This window comes from Balaenoptera acutorostrata, chromosome 6 (assembly GCF_949987535.1).
Source record: "Balaenoptera acutorostrata chromosome 6, mBalAcu1.1, whole genome shotgun sequence".
Lineage (NCBI taxonomy): Eukaryota > Metazoa > Chordata > Mammalia > Artiodactyla > Balaenopteridae > Balaenoptera > Balaenoptera acutorostrata.
The window spans coordinates 105,607,467-105,620,980 of NC_080069.1; the positions used below are offsets into that span (position 1 = coordinate 105,607,467).

Sequence of the window (13,514 nt, forward strand, 5' to 3'; positions counted from 1 at the left end):
TCAGAGCTGTGTCAGGCCCTGTCCTTGGTCTCAAGTGAAGAGTTCAATGTCTAAAAAGTCTTCTGTTTCTATACCTATCACGTTCATGAGTTACTTCCACACACGTGGCATCTCCCTTTAGGACCTTGTAGAAACTGATCCAGGAGGGTAGGATGTGTGTACTAACCCCTCCTCTACAGATGAGAGGACCAGGGTTGGGGAGACAAAAGACTTGGCCAAGGGCACGCAGCATGTTCTTGCAGGAGGAGCTGGGCTGCAGCTTCAGTGAGGACCATGGCTCTTCCTTCTCCAGCCCAGAACAGATGAGGGCAAGAGGGAAGACATCAGTGTGCCCGGGTGCCATCCTGCCTCATGTCCTGTGCTATCCCCTAATCCCCCCCTCCCCCCAGCTCGGAACCTAGTCTCACTCCAGTAGGAACCAAGAAGCTTCTAGAAGCTTTGTCCAGTCCGTTGTGGCAAACTGGTGGCGAACTGGTCATTTATATTTCACCAGATATCAGAAATTATTCATTGAGGTGGCATCTTTGAACAGCAGTGACAAGAACTCGTGTTCCTTCTGTTTTCTCTTATCCCCGCCCCAAACCCTCAGATACATTCAGGATCTAACCCCAGCAGAGCAGAAGCTGTGCTGCCTGGGACATGAGGCTTAATTGTCCCCAGTCTGGGCACACGCAGACCTGGGTTTAAATCCTGGCTCCACTCCTTACTAGCTCTGCGGCCCCAACCCACTCTAAGCTTTGGTTTCTGCAGAAGGTAATAGCTCCCACCTCCTGTGAGGAAGCCAGTTGAGGAATCTCCAGGGCTGCCTTGGAGTTTTCGATTTGCTGGGTGATTTGGGGGACTTCTTTCCTCTCCCTGGGGCTGTCTCCCCTCTATGACCCAGTGTTGGGAGAGCTCCCTTCTTAGAAATGACTGCAGGACCTTTCAGAGCCTGAGAGGTGTTCAAGGCTGTGTCTGGCCAGTTCTGCATGGTTCTCGAGGGGCACGGGACAGACTGGCAGAGGCTGAGACAGAGCTCTGGGCCCAGGCCTGCCAGGAGTTGTAGCACTGAGGGAGGGAGCTCTGTGGGAGCCCCAGGAGCGGGGGGAGCATGGAAAAGCTGAGCTTGGCCCCGGGTGACTAGGGGCGGGGAAGCTGTGGTTCACAGAGGCTGCACAGAAGCTGCACAGAAGCCCCACGCCCAGGAGGAGGCGAGTCAAGGCCTTATTTATTCACGATCAGGCTGCTGGCATTTGCACGCCCTTGCACTTTTTCCAAGCGTCACCTCGGGGAGACCCGGCCGAGCGCCTGGCCCACAGCAGATGCTCCATGACTATCTGTGAGATGAATGAAGGAATTTGATCCTTACGAAAAACAGGTTGTCCTGACACGCAGGCCAGGCTCTTTGAGGTTACACAGATCTTTGCTGCCGGTGGGGTAAGGAGGCGCTTGTAGTGCAAGAGCACACAGACTTTGGATTTGGAATGACCTGGGTTTGAACCATTCCCTTATCCAGCCATCTTTTCATTCTTTCAACAAATGTTGAATGAGCGCCTTCTAGGTGCTAGGTGCTGTGTGACCTTTGGCAAGTCACTTAACCTCTCTGAACCTCAGTTTTTGGCCTCTGTAAAACAAGGGTATGGTACCACCTACCTTTCCAGAGTTGTGTGGGTTGTCTGAGATGAGAGGCATAAAGCACCCAGCTTTAGAATATGGGTCCCAGTGGATGTTTGTGGCTGATAGTTGATGTGCAGATGGTTGAGGTAGGGGCATTGTTGCCCTAAGAGAACCAAGAGGTTCTGGCACAGGAGGGCCTTCATGCCATTGGCAGTTAGGAATCAGGGCTAGATCTTGAGCAATTCACCCCTTACACTGGTATCATCTAGAATCCAGGAGAATGGAGGGGCATTTTGCTTTGTCTTTGCATATGATTTTTGAGCTCCTGCTGCGTGCCAGGCTCTGTGCTAAGCAGTTTGCGTGCTGTATCCTGTGACCCCAGGCAGAGAACAGGGTAATCGAGGAGAGTTTAAGGAAGGGATTATTTACAGAGGTGTTGGCGTCATCAAAGGAATCGACAGGGGCTGGAGAAGCACATGGTGTCCAATGTGAATTACAAGGGGAGGGGAAGGTGTTGCTAGAAGCCAGTGAGAGTTAAAACATGAACAGGGGTCTCGGACAAGAGCTGGGACCAAACTATAGCCCAGCAAGGAGGGAGCAGGGAGAGAAATACCCCACCCACCCTCTCCTTCTACTGGAAGAAGAAGTTTCTTGCTGGGGCCTCCCATTGACCAAACTCAGCCAGAAGCAGAGAGCAGGGAAGCCTGGCAGTGCAGCCTGTAGAGGTCAGCTTCCCAGGGCACAGAATGGATCTGGGAAGCAAATGGAGAATAACCAGCACGCGTATACGTTATCCTGGGGAAAAAAAAATGGGCATTGTATTCCTATTTTACAGCTGGGAAAACTGAGACCCAGAGGCATAGGGAGATGAAGTAATCTGCTCAAGGCCTGTCCCAGTAGACCCTTCCCTAGGACAGAGACTGGGGAAAGCTCAGTGCCCTTTGGGCTAACCTTGGGAATAATCGTGAGCTCAGATGGTTAGAGATGGGAGGGCTTTTTGAGATCTCTTGCCTCCCCCACCAGGCGGCAGGCACTGAGCAGAGGCCCAGAGAATGAAAGGTCATTGCGCAGGGTCACCTGGCTGTTAGCAGCGCGCTCAGGACTGGACTCAGGTCTCCCAGATCCCAGGCCTGTGAAACCTCTCCTTGCCTGCTGCCAGGGGCCATGCCAGCCAGGACTTACTTCCTTCTGCAAGGCTTGGCAGGCGGGCTATTGCAGCTGGACACAAGGGTGGACTTGTTCCGGGGGATGGGGTTCCCCTAGGCCTGGCTGTTGGAGGCCAGGACCCTTGGGGGAAGCCCAGAGCGGCTGCTTGGTTGTTTCCATGGCTCTCTTTGCGTGAGCCCCGAGCCCAGGCCTCGTCCACCTCCCCCAGACAGGCCTGCAGCCCCCGCTCCCCTCCCCCTCAGCTCCAGGCCCTCTCAGAGGCCCCGTTGTTTGCAGCGTGGGGTGGAAAAATCCCACCCCGGCCTTGTGAATCATCCCGGAGTCACCCGCTCAGGCTTCAGGCCCTGGAAAGAAATGGCAGCGTTTTTCCACTGCACGGTGAGCAGGCAGGGTCTCGGATCAAGCGAGAAGGGCAGGGGGCACCCAGCCTCACTGAGTGTGGGAGGGTCAGGCCTGCCTGGGGCCGCAGCTGGGCGGCTGGGCTGCCGTGTCAAGGAGTCTGGCTGTGAACTGACATCACCAGGCGGGGCCGTGGGTCCTGCCTGGCACTTAGAGTCTGTTTTGCAGATGTCAAGGATGAAGTCAGACTCCAGGCTGGATGCCCCCGTTTCTGGGGCAGGAGTAGTGCTAAGAGGGTGTATCCAGGCCACTGCAGTGGTGGCCCTCCCGGGGTCCACCAGGGAGCTACACCCCACGGAGACTGTCCCTCCCTGGAGCCCTGCACCAGCCTTCACCCCTCTGGGCCTTGGCCACCTTCTCTGGGAGATGGACATGATCTCACCTTTTCTCTCCCACTGGAAAACCTAGAGGAGGAAATCACCACAGAAATTCAGGGAACGCCAGTGTTGGGAAGGTTCTGGGATAGTCATTTCACAGATGGCCACAGAGGGGAAGGGAATTACCCAAGGTTGCCCACCTAGTCACAACGCACCTGGCCAAGATTGTCTGTGTGGAAGCTGCCCAGGATAAGAGAACAAGTCAAATGATCCTTGGTTGAATCCGGGCTCTACCTATCAGCTGTGTGGCCTTGAGCAAATCACTTTGCCTCTCTGAGCCTCTCTGTGGTTTCTCATTCGGTCATGATAAAGATACCTGCAGTAATGCTTGGCCTCAGCCCCCTGCATTTCCCTTTGATTCTGGGTCACCTGGAAGAATAGGGCCGAGGAGGACCTTCTAGGAAGGGAAATCTTTTGCTCTCCCCCCAGACATGCTGAGGAAGGTGGCTTAAAAGTTTGAGTTGGGAAGGTTCCAGCAGCTTGCTTAACAGAAACAGCACTAACTTTCTGGGCGTTAACTGTGTACCAGGCACTAGGATTTGCGCTTTTTATAGATTATCTGTCAGCTAGGTGCTGGTACAGCCTCATTTTACAGTTAAGGAATGAAGCCTTGGAGACCGGAGGGAGCTGGCCCAAAGCCACACAGCTAGTAAGTAAGGGTGCCCAGTGTGGACCCAGGCCCCTGTCTTATACTGTATTCTACTGCTTCCCAGGGAGGAGCAGAGAGTAGGCTGGCCCTGAATCTCAAACCCCCAGAGGTAGATATAAGACTAGAAACTGTCCACCCAGCCCCTGGGCTCTGGATGGAAGGAATGCTGCCTGCTGCCAGTTTGGCCAGAGGTACCTGGAGGCTCAGATGGCCAGGACTTGCACTGGGTCACGCAGCAGCCTCCCTCCCTCCAGCCGGGGCTCTTTCCAGTGACCCTGGGGCCTTGGTACCCATATCTGCCTGTCTGGATCTCTCTTCTGATTTTTATTTATGGACGAGCAAGCACGTGGTGTTCACAGACCAGAACTGTGAATCAAGGCTTCCCAGCGTGAGATCTGGATTAATTACCAGCCAAATCGTACTGGGTTTTCAACACCGATTTTAACTCTGGGCAGGAAACCTGGAATCTCGTTGATGGTTATTTGAAACAAATGAATTCCCCAGGCCTCACACATCCTTGAAAGCCTGGCTTCCTTTGAAGGCTCTGTGTTCAGTTCTTTACATCAGGCACTTAGTTAATCCTCATTCACTCCTTTGGGGTAGACAGGGCAGTAGCTGTGGTAAAGGAGAACCGTGGAGACCCAGGCTGAAGGCCTTGCACCAAGTCTCCAGCTGTTAAGTGGCAAGACCAGGATTTGAACAAAGGTCAGACTGCAGTTTCGTAAGTCTGCTGGGCTGACTTGCTTCCTATGGGAAGGGAAGAGAGGTGAGGCCAGACAGGTGCTCCCCGAATGCCATGCTGTGGGGTTAGGCCCGTCTTATGTGGGGAATGGGGAGCCATTGAATGTTGTTGAGCAGGGGGAATGCCTTGGGAAGGTGAACCAGGCTGTGTGGAGGAAGACTGGAGCGGGGAGAGGGCGGAGGCAGGGAGACAAGTGAGCGGGCTGTTGCAGGTTCTCAGGGCGTGGTGATGAAGGTTGGACCCGGCTGTGACCACTGGAATAGATGGAACATTTGAGTGATGATTGCATACTAGGCATTGTGTTATATGTTTACCATCTCATTTCATCCTCGCGATAATCCTATGAGGAGGGCATTATTACCCCATTTTATAGGCACCGGCTGGTTAAGGAACTTGCCCAAACCCAGCTGGTAGGTGGCAGTACTGGGATTTGAACCCAGGCCTGTCTGATGCAACTGTCTTTGCTTACACCCTTTATGCTACACTGCCTCTCCGTGGTGCAGAGATGCTGGTGTGACCTTGGACAAGTCCCTTCTCTCCTGAGCCTTTGCAGATAACTTGGCTGAACTCTGAGGTCTCTTGCTGTTTTATTTTATCAAACATTTGGCTGAGCCTTGGGAAGAGAGAGATGACTCATATCCCACTAGTTCCTTTGAGGAGACCATGGTCTAGTGGGAGCGACAGGCTTCTAAGCAGATAATTCCCCAAATATAATACAGTGGCCTTTAAAGCAGAAGGAAAGAGAGGACTTGGCCCAACTTAGGGGAGGGATCAGGGATGGCTTCCTGGAGGAGGCGACACCCTAAGTTAGTTGAGTAATAAAAGATGAGTGCTTCAAAGACCAAGAAACAGCAGCTGCAACGGCCTGAAAGCCCCAAAGAGCATGCATTGCTCAGGTAGGTACCTCAAGGGATCCCTCTTCTCAACCATAGGGTTTCCATGCCCAGAGCTCTGGATAGGTTTGTTGAATGACTACATGATTCCATTCTCTTCTGCCACTGGGCACTGATGCTGTCTTCTTGCTTTTTATTCAGGGTCCGCCTGGGCTGCCTGGGCTCCCTGGACCTCCTGGTACACGGGGTCCTCGGGTAAGTGATCACGCGCTGTCCTTTTGAGTTCTGGTAGGCTCTGTGTCCTGTACCCCATTGCCCCTGAAGTCTCAGCTTTGCTGTGTGTCCTCATGCTGCCTGGCACCCATTTTCCACTTTGTCCATTGGAGTGGACGTAGGGCTATTAGAGGGCACTGTGTGGCAAGACGTGGCATGGGACAGTGAGAACCTCTTGAAGAGTCTATGCTGTCTATTGTGGGTATCACCCTTGGCAGCCTGGAGTGGAGAAGGGGTTTCTGCCCATCCCCTCAGCTGATGGGCTTTGGTGTTTGTCCAGGAAAAAAGCTGACTTGGGAGAGCATGACACTTGCATCCATCTTCCCATCTCTGCTGGGCCAACCTGGGGTAGCGATGCTGACATAGGCAACCAGATGGGCCATGCCAGGGACGGGGTGAGCTTCCCACGCTGAGAGGTTCAACCAAAGTCTGGAGGATGGCTTGGCAGGGCTTTGGTGGCTGATAGGAGCTAGCCCGAACCTCGGAGTGAAAAATAGCTCTGGTCTGTTATGCCTGGCATGTCACTTAATGCTGTCTTATTTGATCCCCTCTCCTTCCAGGACCCCTATGGGCCAGTATGACCACTCTCATTTTAGGGATGAGAAAACCGAATTACTAGGAAACGGAAGAGCTAGGACTGGAACCCAGGCTCTTAACCATATAATACTGGGACTCTTAGGGGTCCTCCTGGAGAGAAATCTGTCCTTTTCCCAAGAGGGCTCAGACCCATGGCGCCTGGCATCTGTGCCCAGGCTGAATCAGCCTTTCCCACGCTGGGTGCCTGGCGAGGCCCTGGCAGAGATAGCTGCCTGGGGCATATTTTTAGCTCTGAGCCCAGCGGATGGTTCTGGTTATGCAATTACTCGAGCCCTAGTTCCCTCCAGACCTGGCCCTGTGCTCCCTGGGCCCAGGGCTCTGGAATCTGCTGTCTGAAGTGGCATTTCCTCCTGGCTTTGGAGTCTCCATGGAGCACTTGCCCAGAGCTGGGGACCACAGAGGTATCATGGACACTGCTGGCCAAGGGACCTTGTAGCCTGAGACCAGGATGAGGCCCCTGGACGTAGCAGTCTGCCTGGGCCTCCAAACTCCTCCTGAGCCCCCAGCCTCTGTGCCTTTGCTTGGACTGTCCTCTTGACCCGGCATATCCTCCTTTGCAAATTCCTCCTCCATCCATGGCTCAGATCAAATGCCATCTCCTTTTCTGATGATCACCTCCTTCTTGGAGCTCCTGCAGCAGTTAACTGCCCCTCTGGATGGCATGGCTCCCTTTGTAAAAGCTCACATTGACTACTGAACTCTGTCACCTGAGTGGCGTATGCAGGATCTCATCCCATCTTCCCAGCCTTCCCGATAAGTAAGTTCCAATACTATCCCCATTTTATAAGTGAGGAAACTGAGGCTCAGAAAGGTTCACTTGCTTTGGATAAGTTCAAACATAGAGTAAATGCCAGAGCCAGGATTGAACCCGGACAGTCTGACTCCAGATCAGCAGACAGTCTGACTCTTAAACTACCTGTTGCGCTAATTTTTCCATCAACTCAACTGAGCCTCTCTGGGCCAGAGACAGGCCCTGTTGACTTTTCTTTTTCACCCAATGCCTAGCAGAGTACCCTGCATGCAGAAGGTGCTGGGCAAATGGTTGCTGATGGGTTCTAGTCTGGGAGTCAAGAGCATTTCCCCCAAGAAGCTGTGTGGCCTTAGGCAAGTCCCTTCCCTATTCTGGGCCTCAGTTTCCACATCTATAAAACACTGGATCATAGTAAGGCATTTCCATCCAAAGTTCCTTCCAGCTCTGAAATTCCACAAGTGAGGGAATGACTCTCCTGACATCCCTCTCAGGCTTTCGGAGTACTCCCCACTCCCTGCTGCCCATCACCCTGTTTCTAGACTGGAAATTCCATAGATCATAAAATTCCAAAGATAATAGAATGCTGGGATTAAACAATCCCAGTTCCTCTGTACAGATGGTGGTTCTGGGGCTCAGGGAGGGTCAGGGCTTTATCTGAGGTCATCCAAAGCTCTGTGGCTGGCCCCTTTCCACCTCTGCATACTCCCCCGACCCATCGAGGGGTGCTGGGGAATCCCTAGGCCCTCCCTCCACTCGGCTTTCTGGGCTGCAGCATTTGTAGAGTCGGTCTGCTTGGCTTCCAGTCAACTATGTGATTCATTTCTCTGCAAGGCAGTGGCTGGAGAGGGGTGGAGGAGTGGGGACGGGAAAGCAGGAAGCCCTCACCTTCACAAGCTGCAGATGGGGTAGCCAAGCGCTCTAGCCCTCCATCTTTAGGGCAGCTGGGGGCACAACTGGAGAGAGGTAGTCAATCTTGACATTGCCCAGCACAGCCCATGCCTGGTTCTGGAATGCTAGATGTGAGGGTCCCCTCCTCAAACACCCCCGTCCAACCTTTTCCCAATTCAGGCTGAGCTCTAAAGTTAGATCCCAGGAGCCCAGGCTGGGGTGAAGCTCTGAGGTCTTCCAGATTCCTGAGACACCATGAGTCCCTGTCGTTCATGGAACTGATGGGGAGACTGAGGCTGGAGAGAGGGAAGGCTCAGAACTGGGACCATATTGCATCTAGGTGCCAGGAGACAGCGTTTGGTGAAATATTGGGAAGGGGCTGGAGGGTTGATTATTTTGGAGGTCACCCATGACACCGTTATAAATTCCCCAGACTGAGTGAGCCTCTCAGCTCGGTTCCTCCTCCACATGGATGGAGAAGGGGAGGGTCCCAGCTCAGGCGTGGAGGAAGAGGGAGGTGCCTTGGGCGGAATGTGACAGGCTGCAGCTGCGAAGTTGGCCTTGAAAAGAGAGGAAGGAAGCAAATTCATACACAGCCAGATGAGTCAAGAGGGGCCAGGGACAAGGGCAGTGTGTCTAGTAGGGGGCACCCCTCGAGGTGCCTGTCTCCATCCCCAATGCCTCAGATTATTCCTGTTGGACAAAAGACCCCCAGAAAGTACTCAACTCTTAGGACTCTGTTTATATTACTGGGCTGCAGGACGCTAGCCCAGGGCCTTTGCAGAGAAAGTGGACATAAGGCCCCAGCTGTTGTAAGGGAGATTCAAATATGGCCTGGGAAAATCCAGTGCCACGAATAAGCCTTGGACTTGAAGCCAAAAAACTGGGTCCCGGCCCTCTCTTGGCCGCTACTCTGCTGTGTGACCTTGGCCAAGACTCTTTGACTCTCTGAGTTCAGTCTTCCCAGCTGCTTCGTGGTCCTTGGGGGACCCTGTAAGCTCAGAGCGTGTAGGAACCTAAGGGAGAGCTCTGACTACATGTTGTGGCCACAGGAGGGATGCCCCTTTGTTCAGAACGTCCAAGTGCTCCCTTGACTGGGCTCGCAACTCCAGAAGCTCATACAAAGTCCAGTTGGAGTCTGAAGTCTGGAGAGGTTCCCTTTAGCAGGAAGAGTCCCAGAAGGTTCCTTGGAGGAGGTGGCATTAAAGCCAGGCCTTGAAGAATGGGTTGGGTTTCAGCTGGAGGGGATGGGTGGGAGAGGCATGTCAGATGATGGAACAGCATGACAAAAGTTATACAGAGAGGAAGTATCCATACCAGGCATGGTCAGGGCAGCAAATAGCTAAGTGTGCTCTGAGCCCAAGGAAGCAAGTGTGGGAGGGGCTGATGGGGCCAGGTGGAGAGCGCACGGAAAGGTGGTCACATTCAGGGGTTAAGGGCTTGTGCTCTGAAGCCACACATCTGAGGGTGAGATCTAGCTTTGCCCCTTCGCAGCTGGGTGACCTGAGAAAGTGATAAACCTCTCTGAGCAACAGCTTCCTCATCTTGAAAATAGGAATCGTGGTAGCACCTGCCTTGTGGGTTAACAGGATAAAGTGAGATAATGCACGGAAAGTGCTTAACACGGAGCCAGGCGTCAGGGGAGACTGTCTGCAAGCAGCTGCCGTGGCCAGACTGCTGAGACTTGGCTAGGGAAGACCCAGCGGATGGGTGGGCGGAAGTGCCAGGCCCTGCTCTAGGAAGTGGGATGACCCCTATTTTCCCCTCATCTCTTTTTTCTTTTCCCTTTCAGGGTCCTCCTGGGCCTTATGGAAATCCAGGCCTCCCCGGCCCTCCTGGAGCCAAAGTGAGTGTTTGCTGTGGGGTCTGGAGGGAGAGCCGTGGTATGGATGCTGGGGTTAGGGCTGCATTGGGGGAGCTTCTTTTCTTAGAGGCTCCTGGTGGTCGGGCCTCAGGGTCACTGTGGAGGATCCGTATCCAGGCCACAAGCACTCCCTGGTGCCTCCCAGGTGCCAGGCCCTGTACCGGGCTGGAGACACAGTGAGGAGTTAAGAGTTTAGCTTCTGGTGGGGAGGGGTTGAGGGGGAGAAGGGCAGCTGGAACCTAAGGCCCTCAAAGGGAGTGGGAAGAAAGGTCATTTGCTGCTAAATAGGGAGGGCTGTGAAGGTCCAGCTCGAATGTACGTGTTACTGGGTCATAAGACACACCCTGGGGAGGCATGTCAAGTTTTGAGCTCAGGAGGGACATGGAAAGATCATGTTTGAGAAAGACCCCGGATGCCGTGTGGAAGATGGACTGGGGTGGGGGGGGGGGACCAGAGCAGAGGCAGGGAGACCTGGGGTGATACAGGCCAGCGTAGGGGTGCGGGAGGAGGGGAGTGGGCGCCTTGACAATGTGGAGGTGAGGTAGGGAGGACTCAGTGATGGACGAGAGGAGAGAGATGGTGACTCCCTGGTGTTAGCCTAGGTGACCAAATCGAGGAACTGGAAGAAGGAATGTTGCATTTGGGAATCTGTAGACCGGCCCGGTGGAGATGATTCGCGGACATTCTGAAACTCAGGAGAACTCTGAGCTGGAGATAGAGCCCTGGGGGGTGGCCAGCACAGAGATGCCACCTCTGGACTTTAGATGGGACCAGAAACCCATGTGACTGGCGCTCTGATGAGTGTCGGGGGCTCCAGCCCCATCCACGGTGGGGCATGGAGTGAGAAGCACCAGGAAAAGTACGGGGCCAGCATTATTTAGGTTACAGGGAGAAGCCTCTAGTGATGGCTGGAGAAATAGGAGGAGGGGAAGGAAGACACAGGCTCGGGGAAGCCAAGAGCACAGCATCTGTGCCGAAAGAGTGTGGGGCAGGCCAGGACAGGCAGAGGATCTGCCCAGCTGTCAGCTGTGGAGTGGCCACGTGAAGAGCACCCCTGGGCCTTGGTTGGCCTGGGCTCAGGGTCCTTCTTTGCTAACGCATTGCAAAGGGCTAGTGGCTTGAGGAAGGCCGCTAACTGACTGGCCCCAGCTCATGCAGCGATTGACGGTTGAACATCCTCCAAAGGCCAGGCTTGACTCCTAGGGAAGAGTTCCTCTGCCCACCTTGTCCGGAAGTTTGGGACAAATGTACACAAGTAGCCCTGGATGTATGATGATACGGCACCAGAGTGCCAGCGCAGAGCCCTTGCGCACACCTGCGGGAGCCCCTGCCTCCGCGCCTGTAGGTGTGTGACTTCGGCCAGGGCTGGACTGGGGTCCTTCCTTGGAAGGCGAGCACAGAGGCCGCAGGTGCTTAGGGGCCAGCAGCTGCCTGGAGGTGCTCTGGGTTTTAACAAGGCAAACACTGATGATAATAAGCACCCTATATAGGACCCTTACTGTGTGCTAGGCACTCTGCATGCACTTCATGTAACCTGTCTCATTTGATCCCCACAAAGACCTAATGATCTCATTATCATTAGGTGATAGGTGGAGCTATTGCACCCATTTACAGATGGGGAAACTGAGGCTCAGGTAGATTAAGACACTGTCTAAGAAATGGCAGTGGCACCTGCCCCCATGGGTCAGGCAGAGAGAGGGGAGCTCCTTGGAAGACTTCTGCTTTGCAGAGGCCTCCGGTCTCCTAGGCCATGGCGTACATCGAGATGCTGAGGATTGGCAGCTGTTTTGATTGCCAGGTTTGCTCAGGAACACGCCTTTCTTGGCCTGCTCTGGGACTGTCTGGTCCTCCCTCCCTCCTGCTCCCAAACATGACCCCCTGCTTCTGTGGCAGCAGACGCTCCATCAGCTTCTCCCCGGTCCAGGCTGCCCCACACTGCAGCGCCTCAGCTCCAGTCTGGCCCACAGCCCACCCCCATCCTGCCAGCAGATGTGCAGAGGCAGGAAGAGGACCCACCAGCTGCTGTCCTCGCCATTTTGAGGAGCAGCTCTGGGTATGGTGAGTGAGGCTCAGACCTAGCAGCTGAGTCTTCCCGCTGCCACATGGAGCTGGGACCTGTGGACTCAGGGCCTCACGGATAGGCTTCCAGCTTGCTTCTGTGTAAACAAATAAGGGTGAGGGTTCCAGAAAATACACTGGAATGGGAGTCTTCTTCTCCTATTAGCACTTGCATAACATGCCAAGGGGAAAACTCATGCCCTTTACCTGGACACTTGGTTGTGAGTCTAAGGAGTGAGCAGAGGTGGATCCAGGACAGATCAGTTGGATGGGAGGCCCAGTCTGCTGGGCTTTGGCCCTGGGCAGCTCTCAATCTGTGGCTTGGCCAGGACAGGGTTAAAGAGAGGCTCTTCCTGGATGGAATTCCTGACTTATCCAAGATTGGAAGGGAATGTCGTGGATCTGCAGGAATAGATGTGATTCTGGGGAGAGGGTCCTCACTGTTTACCAGATCCTTTCTGGGTCTGGGAGGAGACCTGGTGGAATTGTAGGGCTGGCCTCCTCCAGGCTCTGTGCTGGCTCCTCCTTTTCCGCATGGTGTTGGCTTCGAGAGCTGCCTCTGGGGCCCCCATCCGTTCATCTTCCTTCAATCAACAAACATTTATCGAGCACCTACTATGTGCTTTTGATGGAAAAGTCAGCCAAACAGGCAGGGTCTGCGTGGTGGCAGGGAGCCTGCCCTTCGTCCGGCTGGGTCGCTGTGTGGTCGTTCCTGTGCTGTATTTATTGAGCCATTGGGAGCTTATGGCCTTGTGGGTTAAAGATCCCCCTGCCAGACTAAGGATGGGAAAGATTGGTGGATTGAGGAATCAAAAAGCGGAGACAGAGCAAAGGTGAGGCACTTCATCCCTCTTGAGGTCACAGAGGAGCAAAGACCCAAAGGGCCAATGACTTACTGGGGTCACTTGCAGTGACCAGCAGTGGCGGGGCTATATTTCGGGTCCTTGGGTTTGCCAGTCAGAAGACACTTGTCAGGGCTGCACAGCTGGTACAGGCCAGAGCCAGGCTTCAACCCCACCTGCCTGCTCCAGAGCCCAAGGCCTTCCCCATGTACCACATACCCATATGCCCCACGTTCAAATCAATCAAGAAGAGTGTTTGTCAGGTCCTGCAGGGAGTCAAGATCAAGGACTTTGAGAATGAAGCAGAGAAGCCAGAACCCTCGGTGGATGGCATTAGCTGACCTTGGAGGCCCAGGGTTGAGTCATGTGTCCAACCGACCCATAGTTATTGCTGCAGGAAAGCACAGTGGTTAAGCACAGACTCTGGAGCCAGACGGTCGAAGTTCCCATCCCAGCTCTGTCACCTTCTAGTTGTGTG

General features: G+C 54.1%; 1 protein-coding gene across 9 annotated transcripts in view; it reads left to right on the forward strand.

The window, feature by feature from the left end:
• The window catches only part of COL27A1 (collagen type XXVII alpha 1 chain), a 144,387-nt gene that overhangs the window by 16,110 nt on the left and 114,763 nt on the right, over positions 1-13,514 (forward strand). For all 9 annotated transcript variants that reach the window (XR_009008545.1, XM_057547779.1, XM_057547786.1 and 6 more), the window contains exons 4-5: positions 5,965-6,018; positions 10,065-10,118. Coding sequence is in view for 8 of the 9 variants with exons in the window: in XM_057547779.1 (XP_057403762.1) it covers positions 5,965-6,018; positions 10,065-10,118 (108 nt within the window). In the remaining variant the exon portion in view is untranslated. The remainder of the gene's footprint in view (positions 1-5,964; positions 6,019-10,064; positions 10,119-13,514) is intronic.